General features: G+C 32.3%; 1 protein-coding gene across 1 annotated transcript in view; it reads right to left on the bottom strand.

Moving 5' to 3' along the window:
* Ance-3 (angiotensin-converting enzyme Ance-3) overlaps positions 1 to 9,472 on the bottom strand; it is a 101,295-nt gene extending 91,823 nt beyond the window's left edge. The window contains exon 1 of the mRNA XM_013309251.1: positions 8,704 to 9,472. Within this exon, the coding sequence (XP_013164705.1) occupies positions 8,704 to 9,360 (657 nt within the window). The 5' untranslated portion in view covers positions 9,361 to 9,472. The remainder of the gene's footprint in view (positions 1 to 8,703) is intronic.
* Positions 9,473 to 12,616: the final 3,144 nt, after the last annotated feature.

A 12,616-nucleotide genomic window follows, 5' to 3' on the forward strand; every position in this document is an offset into this window, starting at 1 on the left:
AGTTTATGGTAACACGGCCACGGTCAATGGTGACATGCAAAGGTGACATGGAATGACGAATATGAAGTGACAAGGATACCTGCTAAGTGCTTTCGTATGCTATTAGAGAAAGCCTTTTAAGGTGGTCAAGTTATTTGCATAAGACGTACTACAGGATGCTGTTTATTTTAGTAAATACCAAGCGGAACATAAGAACAGAACTATATATCTCAACGTGAACTTAAGCTTTATTTAATTGAACTTTTCCTTTAAACATGAAGATAGAACTGTTATTCGAAATATGATAGACGCGATCAAGGAATATAACATTTTATTAGAAAGCAATAAGTACAGTTTTTACCAGGGTAAGTTACCCAGTAATAATTCAACGGAATTTCAAATCGGAATCAGCAAAGTTCACTGTGATTATTTAAAACCAACATAAATACAATTTTTTTTATCCATGACATGACTCATGTAACTACGTAAAATTCTGAGTAATCACAATTAAGGCATTGTGTTAAAAAAACTATAAAAACGCCTTAACTTCATTGTCTACGGCGGCCATCTTGACACTGATGTCATATAATAGTCATCTAGAACTTAATAACCGTATATAATACTCTGATTTATTGGAACAGAGAAAAATATATGACTAGTTTACAACTGTAATAAAAACCTTCGAAACAAAAAGGTAAGGTAGGTAAATCACAGATAACTTGAATTAATAATTTTATTACTTAGAAATGCAATATAAACTATTAAACTAGGTATATAAAATAAGGGTGAATTACAATGACCAGAAATTATCAGAAAGTTTTGATGGAAAATGGATGAGTTCATTATCTCCAACACAAATATTCAAATGTCGGTACGTTATATTTTGTTAAATGGTAACATTGATTTATGTACTAACTGTCGCCTGCGAATCCGTCCGCGCAATAAAAAATAAATTAGTATCCTATATGTTCTTCCAGACTACGTTCTACGTCTATGCCTTATTTCAGCGAGATCCGTACGGACGTTTTGGAGATACCTCCATCTAGCCAAATATTAGTGTTTATATTATTTGTAACATTTATACGGTCATAATTAATATAAATCACTTCACGTCTAACATCAGCTTTCCTACGTCCCCACTGAGGGACTCGCAGCCTATGTTAGGTGTGACTAGACCATAGTCAACCACGCTGGCCCACTGCGGCCTGTCAGGCGTATTTTCGAATTTCTTCACAGATATGTGCAGGTTGCATCACGATGTTTACCTTCATTTTAATAATTCATTTTACTAATTTAAAATAACGATATACATAATATAAACATTAACGTCAAAATATTATGAAACAAAAGATGTTTAACAATAGGTTTTTATGTTCATACTTATTTACTTGTCGGAAGAGGGATGTACTTATATTGTCTATATGAATATTTTTAAATATAATATATTTTGACTTCATATCTTAATATAGCTATGAACAATCGTAATAAAAAGTGTCGGGCCTTTCTTAAATTTGAATAATTCAATAATTAAAAGACGGAAAATGTTTGTTGAGAGATGAATTATATAAAAAATTAAATGTTTAAATTATATAGAAATATTTACATTATATTTTAATTAAATATTATTAAAGGTCATTGTTCAGCGAAAATAAAAAGCAACAAAACAACTAAAATAAAAACATCCTTATAATTATTAAATTAATTTAATTATCTTCATAAAAAAATCAAGATAAAGACACAAAAAATCAAAGTATCCGGTCAAAATGTTCCAAAAATATTTTCTTCACAATATTTTAATTGTACTTAAATTCACACGTTTTTACAAAGTTTTTCTTAAAAATTCCGTTTGAGTTCATTATCTTATTAAAACAAGAAGCGAGCATTGCTCTGATCAGTTTTTTCCAATAACATTATATTTATGAAATAGAGACTGAAATATAGAAACGATTTTTTTTTTAATATTAGCAGATTTAAAAAAAATAATATTTCTTTTATTTTTTAACATTCCAACTAAGTTCTAGGATTGTGCTATGATATGGTTTACGACAATAGTTGAATGGCGGGATTCGAACCTCCGACCTCGTGATCGGAAATCCGTACCCTTAACCATTAGGCTATTGACGCTTAACGTGTGTATGTGTGTGACACTTACTTACTAATATAAATGGGAATGTTTGGATGGATGGATGTCTGAAGTTATCTCAAGAGCGGTTGCATGGATCTTGCTTAAATTGGTATAGATGTATAGTTAAACACATTGGCTACTTACTTATTAATTTTTTTTTAATTCCACACGGTCGAAGTCGCAGGCGACAGATAGTACTTTATATATGTCTAGCACACGCACTTGAGGTTAGCCAACGACAATGTTTTAGTGTGTAGGAATCTCATAACCTTGTCTTACCCCCAAAAGGCAGAGTATCATACGTAGATTTCCCCTCCTATACAATAGAAAACAAACTACAAGACCTATCTTACCTAAGTGATAATTTTATAAACTTAAATGCTGTTAAGACTGTAAAAACATCTGCGTCCATGGCTGACTATTTACGTATATTATGCGTTGTACACAACATCTACAATTGAACAATTAAGTCTTAAGGCTGGTCTCTGTTCACACGGTCTCCGCGGAATTATCCTGTACTTGAAACTTTGTTTACTCTTAATTAATGTTATTACATCGCTTCATTTAACGTTATGTCACGAATTACGCTTACATAATTTAACTGAGAAACCAAAGTATGTCAGTACTTGTTATAAATATAAATATTATGTGATTTATTCCGTTTATTTAAAATGTACTTTGACATACAATAATGTAAAAACAGCAATTTCTGAATATTAATTTACATACAAATTTTCCACTCTATTTTGTACTAAGATCATATTTTTTATCAAAAGGGTTTTTACATTCAAAAGTATACTACCGCATTTAGAGTCTTTTACCTGTCACTTAAGCAGTCCCAATTTGTAGATTTGTCATTTTAAATCAATGCTTAGTACTCGTTCAGTGGCTATCAAATCACTCTGGGTACGGCTCGTTATTGCTACCCCTGAGTGAAGCATCCGTCTTCAATTGTATGCGACAATCATATCTCAATGCCATCCAAACAATCACGGACTCGTAATAAGGCGCCTATTAATTCTCACACGCTACGTACGTTGGGCAGCGCATTGTCAGCAAAGGCCTGAGGACATTCCCATACGTTTCGCAATCGTAACGTGACGTGACGTGACGCTTCATGCTAAAGCATATTTAAAGATTTTTACATTATATTACATAAGGTTTCTTATACTATACCAGTCTTTCCCAAAGTGGGCGATAACGCCCCCTTGTGGGCGCTGCAGCTGTCAAGTTGCGGGTTATAGTAAAAGTTTCGTTCAGAATTTTCCGTTAATATACATATATAGGTCACAATAATTAATTAATTTAATTTGAAGTTATAGTGGTTTTTAAATGTGTGAAAATATGGGGGCGTTAAAAAAATATTTATTCTCAAAGTGGGCAGTAGACAAAATAAGTTTGGGAACCACTGTACTATACTGCTTCCAGATGACAATATTAGTATAAGGGGCATGAAAGTCTTTATTTTCTTTTTGTTTTTATGCTACTTGTATACGATCTAAGACTACAGTAGAGCCCCAAGAAGGCAAACTAGTCAACGGCACGTTAAGACGAGCTAAATTAAATTTGAATGGTATTTTTGAAAAATAGAGCGATATTATGCAGCATGACCGGAATATTTATCTAAGATTTAACGATATCATTATTTTCGAAGAAGTAAAAAAAAGATGCGCCCCTTAGTAAAGATAATTTAAACAGAAATTCTAACACCGTGTACTATATACTTATGTTTATTAGTGTATATAAATGCAAGTTAATAAGGGTTTAAATATTATACACAACGATATTTAAGCTCAAAATGTGTTTTTTAATTAAAAGGAAAAAAAAATATAACGAATATTCAACTCGTCTGAAACAAAAAAATGATTAGACAACGAATCCGTAACAGTACATTAAGTAATATCCTTCATAAAACAAATCAAGTTCAAACAAAGTGTTTCAAGTTCAAACGATTAACAAGTCGAGAATTGTTTGAACCAAAAGACTTCAACGGGTACAACAATTAGGTCTTTGTACATTACAATACGCTCACTAAAAGGAAACACAAATCTTACTCTAAAACTACACTTCAAAGAATTTTCAGCCTTACACAAATGAGATACAGTTGGTTTTAGCGTAACATTTAAAGAAATAGATACTTTGCTTTGGATTTCGTAGTCTTCATTAGCACAAAGCTTAACGTTGTTTTTAAATTTGGAATGGGTTTAATCTCTTGTTTCCATATCCATGAGAATATAAGCTTTAAATCAGTCTTAAATTCGCATAATTCGAAAGAACCCTACATCCGTTCTATCCCTTTTTTCCCTTCATTTTGCTTCAAATGTGTAGCTTTAAAATTCCCTTTTCCTTATGTTTTATACTATATTTATGTATAAAAATTCCAAGGAAACTAACAAGAGTCTCTATTAATACTGAAGTCAAAACAGTTTTGTTGGATTTTTTCGTTTGACTGTTTTTGACTGTTTAATAGTTTGTAAAGGAAGTTTTTTTACTTGTAGTACTACTTCCCTCCCCTGCCAACTTCCCTGCAGACTGAATGCGTCACGTACATTATTGTGATCACAATGACAAGAATGTAGCGAATATCGTTTATTACACTTTATCCGCCTTCGCCTTGAATATGCTTTAATTTCTCACGGCCGTGGCACTGTGTTGTTGTCGATTTCTTACTTTATACTTATAAAACTCAATCATAATGTACAGACAAAAGTATCCTGTATGTCTGTGTATATATAAAGTTCAATTACTAACAATAAAATTACATATTAGGTAAATTACCACAACCATGTTCTAGACGTTGACTACAAACGATTGCCAAGAAAATTATGTCTGAACACTCAAGCACATTTTTTTGATACATTTATTTATTCAACACTAGTTCATGCCCGCGACTTCGCCCGCACGAATTTAATAAAAACTTAGTAAATAGCCTATATATTCTTCCAAAGTATGTTCTATATCTGAGTCAAATTTTATCTAATAATTAACATACGTCTATTCCAACATTTCCATTTAATATTAGTAAGATTTGTTATCCAACGCATTCACAATGTATCCCGAGTTGTATTTATCACTCTGTTATTTTGTGTTACTTCTAGTATATTGTGTAGGTGTTATTCAATGAACAGATTTTATGAATGGTCAGATGCATGTTGCAATGTTTTATACTTTCATTAACATGATTCCGCAAATCGATGCTAAAAACAAAACAATGTCACACGGTCTAGGTCAAACATTATAGAACTCAGAAGAATTATACGTAACATTCACGAACCTAGAGATGTACTCACAGAACATGGATGACGATTTAGTATATCCCTGTTACACCTCTCTCGCTTCGTTTTTAACATAAATGTACCCATAATACATGCTATTTAGTTATATTTATTTAGATATAGTAAGATTGCTTCTATAACGGAAATAATACATTTTCAATTGATTTAATTGCAGATTAAAAAATTAATTTAACACGCAACCTATAGAGCGCGGACATAAACGATAGATTTAGTTTTAAGGAAAAATATATAAAAAAAGAAATAAATCACCTAACGTCCTTCTCACGTCCCTAATTCGAAGTATCATAATCACGTAAATAATAGTTTGATTGATAAAAAATATCGATATTATGCAAAGCATGTTTTGTGTAAAAAAAATTGCTACACCTAAGTTTTTTATATACGAAAAAACGAAACACCCTTGAAAAGTTTTCTGATTTATAGAACTGTTTTAATTTTATTAGTCCCATTTATTTAATGTATTCTATTTCATATCTTTACAAAATAATGATTCAGCAACGACAAAGAATTATATTCTAAGAAGATTGTTCTTTAATCTTACTAATATTATAAACTAGCTGTCGTCCGCGACTCCGTCCTCGTGGATATATAAAAAAATTAGTGTAGCCCACCCATCCATCCATCTAAACATTCGCATTTATAATTTTAGTAAGTTAAATAAAGAACAACTCTTCAAGGCATAAATTCGAAAAAAATAATAAATAGTATCTTATGTCCGACTCCTGGCTCTAAGCTACCTCATCACCAATTTTCAGCCATATCGGTAAAGCCATTCTTGAGTTATAAATAGTGTAACTAACACGACTTTCTTTTATATATATAGAAGATGCTAATTTACATGGATGAATTGATGGATGTTTGTTTGAAGGTAACTCCGGAACGGCACAACGGATCATGATGAAATTTGGTGCAGTTGTAGAACATAAACTGGAAGAACGCATATACTATAATACTTTTTAAGTTTGTTTTTAATTCTGCGCGGACAGAGTCGCGGGCGACAGCAAGTCATTATTAAAATAAAAAAAACTAACTGACAACATTGATCAACGAATTTCTATTACCACCAGCATTTGTTTACAAAACCTAGTACGGTTTGGTCTGTCATTTAGTACAGATGATCGCCAAATTCGAAGGCTTAATGGTGTTAACACAATGAGAAGCCTTGGTGGTAATGAATTATCCCATTGTCCGATGGTCCCAGGCCTTTTAGGTCGCAGGCCTAGGACCGAACACCGACAATAAAACGTGGTCGAGGACTGTTCAGTTCCGCCATTTGACGCGGTCGTTTTTGGTCAACCATTTTATGTCACTTTGTTATTGTTATTGATAAATCATGTGTAACGTGTGTCTGAATGCAAATTACTTTTAGAAATAGTTACTCAAATACTTGTATAACCCTAGTTGTATGGAGTTATTTAACTATAGGGTTCGCGATTGAATAAAAATTATCATTTACCTTAAAAAAGACAATATTTTATATGTTACATATGTTTATGTACTATCAGACAATTTGTCAGTATTCCGCATTAAAAGCTAAGACAGTTGTTTCAACGTTTCGGAAGCATAGGGACGACGGTGCAGTATTAATAACCATTTGTATTATAACTTTAATAGTTCCACACTGCTACCTAATTTATTATTTTATACCAAGGGGCGGAGTTTACCTCGTTGCAAGAAACAAGGTTATTTTTGTGTAAGTGTAACATTGCGAAGGGCCCTGACTGTACAAATTCGTAGTGTAATATATAACAAAAGTATCATTTTATTAACAAATGCAGAACTTAGTATTTCCAGACGACACTTTTTAAACTACAACGATTAAAAAATGTGTCATGTTGTGTAAGACATTCCAATATTTTATTTAACTTTATCGCGCAATAGCTACGATTTTAAAATATACACAATCAAACTTAAACCTTAATTCGTGGAATAAGATATACATCTTAACCTTTAAAACTGCAATAATACCTATCCGGTTTAATTCAGACTTTGCATGTGCTCTTTACGGAAATTTTCTTAAAATTATTTTTTACAATATCACGTTATTTTGCCATAGTTATATATTTAAGGTGCAACGGTGTATTAAGGCAGGTTTGTTTAAGGTTCAAATACAAATACTTTTACACAAGAAATATTTAATTAGGAAATAAATTGTTCGATCTAAAGAATAAATTAACATCCTATAGGATATTTGAAGGTTACCTATTAATTTCCGTATTTCAAAGAAATTATTAAATATTAAATTGATCATAAGGAAATGTATTTGTCACGATTGGTCATTAAAAAATATTTAAACGTGAAATTAAAGTTTTCCTTACGACTCAATAGATTTGTGCAATGACTTTGATTGACCGTCATCACTCGTTAGGAAAATGACACAAAAGATTTGCCCTGGAGAATATTTACGGTGAAAATATTTTACTTATCCAATTGTAATTCATTGTGACATTAATATTTGTACAAAATTTTACAATATCATAGCATATTAGGGAAATATAATTACCAAAATATAAGATAAGAATGTTGGCCCGTTTGTCATTCAAACTAAATATCATCAGGACCCTAGTCTCAGTCGTATAGTTTTTAAAGTAAGTCGTTCAACCAACTGTAGTCAATATTTAAACCATATACCAAATGGAAAGTTATCGTATGTTTTCCCACATATCACTTTAACAATGCCTAGAGATTACAGATAGTGTTTCCACGGACCTGGCTTGCGTCTTCAACAGTTTTTATTACAAACTTTATGCGTTGGAAACTTGTTTATTTGCTGTTCAAATGAAAATTCAATTAAATGAGGTCGAATTTCACGTTTTATGAAATAAATTATAGATGATATTGTTTGTTACTGTTTGTATTATATTTGAGTAGTTTGCTGGTGATTGACTAAGCGAAAAGCTTTGGCCTAGAGGAAGGAATAACGTGCTAATATGTACAGTTCTTGTTAATTAAGTTATGCTTACCTTCGACCTAGCTCTTTGAATAATAGTGAACTTTAGTTGAGCAATAATAACATTCATTACTATTATACATAAAATTTAAACAAGCTATTAGCTTTCATTTTGATACCAAAGTCATAATAGTCGAAAATAAGATTATCAGATTACAAAAATATAAGTTTTTAAATATAAAATTAACTAATTTATTATATGTTTTGTTACGGTAATTAAATACATGTTTACAAATGCGTTTTCTATCATACATATATAATGTCTTTTTAGGGAAGTTTAAGTGTATTTGCAAATAAAAACACAATAATTAAAACAACTTAAGAAGACAACAAAATAAATGTTTGTTACTTACCGCGGCATGTTGAGTTGCATCATTGACGTCAGTTTCGAAATTCCATTGCGCGGCAACATTGTTGGTGCATTCCTTCGAAGCCTGCTCATCAGCTCGCACCAAGAAATCTCTTACTTGCTGCAAATTCACTCTATGATATCTATCCTCGATAGAATTAAAATTCCCATCTCTATTAAAATCGTAAGGACTCGCTCCGGCAAAATTCGGATCGTTCCGAGCAAAATTCGGATCATTGCGTCTGAAATTTGGATCGTTATTTACATCAATTCTATCATCCCTGTTCACATCGTAAGGTCGTAAAGTTGAACTGGGATTACGTCCATTTCCATAATCTAAGCTCGGATATCCATTATTACTTATATCTGGATTAATCCTGCCATTGAATGGGGTTGTGGAAACCGGGTAGATTCCTGCGGTACTAGTACTTATTGGTCTCGCAGTGCTGTACTGGAAATTTCTATTTTGTAAATCATATTGATTTCCTGGACTATTGATTGACGGAGTACTGGACAGACCGTAGCCTCCGTAAGGGTTGCGTGGAGTACTCGAGATTTGAGGCAACGGTGGTAAATCCAATTGAGGATCGGCAAAACACGATGGTAACAACACAAAGATGAACCATGTCCTTATAAATTTTCTCTCGTGGACACAGGCCATTGTAATCTGGACTTAAAGGGTAGCACGGTTGTCGATGCGAATGTGGTGCAACCAGTGGTGCGTGGTGTTTGTTCGCCTCCGCGTCGCCAACTGCGCCAACTCTGTCGTTACCTCTGAACTGGAAGCGTGTGAATCACTTTGTGTAGCTATTCTGTGTACGAACTCATGAATATACTGCGTAATTCTTTGATTTAATGTTATTAATTTGAGGTAACTTGGACACATGTTAAATCTGAGATTGTTAAGGGACCAATTATTTTAGAATATATTGTTTTATTATTTATCATATCGAAAGATTTAATCCTTGATTAAGATGTACGGAATATTCAGAATAGATATAGTATGTATCCTGCTTGTGAATCAAGCAGCTCAGGTACTCATAGTATGTTTATTGCGGTCACTAGAACTAAGTAAGGTGCGTCGCAAGTGATAAGCAAACGAACTACGATAACAAATGTGTCGCAACACAAAAGAAAGCTCTGGGCTTTAAAACCTAATATACATAACAAGTACAAAATAAAACACGAAGTAAATTCTATTTCTCATCTAACAAAAATTAACTATAATGTTTTAAATGCTTTGTTACTTTGTAGCAAGTTTTGGATCACAGTCTAGTTCAAACATAGGACCACTCTAACCCAGTGTGGTTTGAATTTTAAGAATATCTTCTTATGATATACGATAATATTAGACCAAAGTTTAACATCGTTAAGTCAGCCGAAAATCTATCCCACAATAACCATGCGTAAGTTCAATGCAACATGTAACCAAATAAGGAATAACAATTTCGAAATGTTCCCTTACATAGTCATAAAAGCAATAGACATGGTTACTTTACATCACGTCTACCCCATTAATGATTAAGATTATAAAAACAAATGCAAGGCCGTTACGGTGGCATTGGCTGGTAAACATTTGTCATTGTCAGAAAAAAAATAATGACTTGTCAAAAATAGAACATGGAAGCTTGACCAATAGCTTGGTGTCATCAAATATAGTTTGACGCGAAGGCTTAATGAATCTACATCACAAATTAAATTTTCCATAGAAAATAAAAAAAATACTTATATGACAACGTATAGCAGATTTGTGCAAAACTTTTATTAGTTTACTTCTTTTTCGTAGTCGCTTCAGTCTTTAGAGACTTGGTTGTGGTCAAGTAAGTGCCGTATCTCGTTGCACCAGACGCCTCCACTCTTTCAGGACTACTAAGGGGATGTCTACTGTCGCTCTGACCTGTCTACGTCAGATTACATCAATATATGTAAATTGTTATATATAATTTTATTTCTTTATCTTTTCCACACTATTTCAAGATTTCTAGAATTTATTATTTTTATTTATCAGTTTATAGCATATTTATGTTGGTCATTTTGTTTGTCCTTCGCTTATTATGATGAAATATACTTCTAAAGAACCTTTTGTCATACAATCTTTAAAGTCAGTCTTATCTCAATAGTTTATTGAAGTCATTTCATAGATATGTTTAATATAATTCATATATATGTTATATATATTTCACAATTGTAGGTTAACTGACACAGAAATGTTTAATTATTACTTAAGCAACACTTAGTAAAGATTACTCATACAAATCTAGAATAGGAGATATTTATTGATCACGTAATGTCTCTGAGTACGGCAATTAATCACGCTTGTGTCAATAAATCTTCAATAATATATATGTTGCTTTCAGTAGGCATTTATTCTCTCGAAAAAGTTGTTACCTTACATTAATACTTTTTAATATTTATGCGCAAATGAATACTTTTATATTTTTGTTTTTATATCAAAAGGTGGCAAACGACCGTTGCCCATAGACATACGCAATTGCATATGCGTTGCCTACCTTTAATCGACGGAGGAGAGGATGCACAGAAAGAAAATATCTTCCCTTTCCATGCATCCTCTCATCCGGAAAGTCGACTTTTACTTCCCATCTTTGCCTTATAAAGAAAAGGATGGGAAGAAAAGAAGACTAAATTAGGCCTCCACGACGCACACTCATCAGACGAAACGCGGAATTGCTTCCACTCCACGCCTGTCTTCTGTATGGTCGTGGTATTTCACCGGGCGAGCCGGGCCGATTCGTGCGAATAGTTTAAAGCGGGCTCTACCACTGGTAAAATATTATTAAAGTTTGACGGTACTCCAAAGCATTTTTCCCTCTATAAAAACCATTATTATAGATCTATCAGCAAGGTAGACGTTCAAGCAGTTATCTGTATGCATTGCGCGCACGGCTGGCTACATTACGAACCGTAATTGCCGGTACCAAGGTTGTAGCACAGTCATGGATTTGTGACGTATTAACTAAATAATTAATTATTATTTCATTAAAAATAATTAATAGTTACCAATAGTTTGAATTTAATTAAAATATCTTTTGTTTCTGATTTTCACAGAGTTTTCATTTATAGAGCGGCCATTTGAGACATTCAAAGCTATGGTAAGTCTGGTCCTATGTAGCCTCGTCAAACTAAACGTATAAAGTTTGGTAGTAACGTCGTTTTGTTCCTTCTATATGTGTTGAAGATCTTTAAATTATCAATTTTAGTTATTAATTTAGAATTTTCAAGAACGATAGTTGGAGTCATAAAGAACATATGTAGTAAATGGAATATTTTCATGATGTTATGGTAAATCCTATGTCTTAAGATGAATCTTTATACATAACTTAGATACCTCTTTATGAATTATGAAACAAAATTAAGTAATTACGTCTCTATTGTTTGTAAATGTATTCGTGTTTTAATCATAAATTACTTTAGATGGTCGAGGCTGTTAGTTATCCAAATGGGATGTAACATTTGAATAAATATGTCCTATTTAAGCTTTGTATGTGTATAGATTATTTTAAAAATTCTAAGAAGGTAATTATTTATGTCGCTTATTATCCATCACTTATTCATTAATTAACCTTATTCTTAATACATATAAAAAATTACAATTCATATAAAAAATAAAAAAAAAATATACAAAACTAGCGGGCCCAACAGACGTTGTCCTGTATACACGTCTTTAATTTGAATAAATTAATATGAAGTTAATATTTGATGAAAATTGTAAATCTAAACCATTCCCAGATCCCCTTGAACACACACAAAAAATTTCATCAAAATCGGTCCAGTCGTTTGAGAGAAGTTCAGTGACATATACACTCACAGAAGAATTATATATATATATATAAAATAGAGCACCACCGGCTGCGGAGTCTCATGACTTAAACAACCAGTGATCAGGGCTGCAGAGACAG

Source organism: Papilio xuthus, unplaced genomic scaffold (assembly GCF_000836235.2).
Source record: "Papilio xuthus unplaced genomic scaffold, Pxut_1.1 DF827777.1, whole genome shotgun sequence".
NCBI lineage: Eukaryota > Metazoa > Arthropoda > Insecta > Lepidoptera > Papilionidae > Papilio > Papilio xuthus.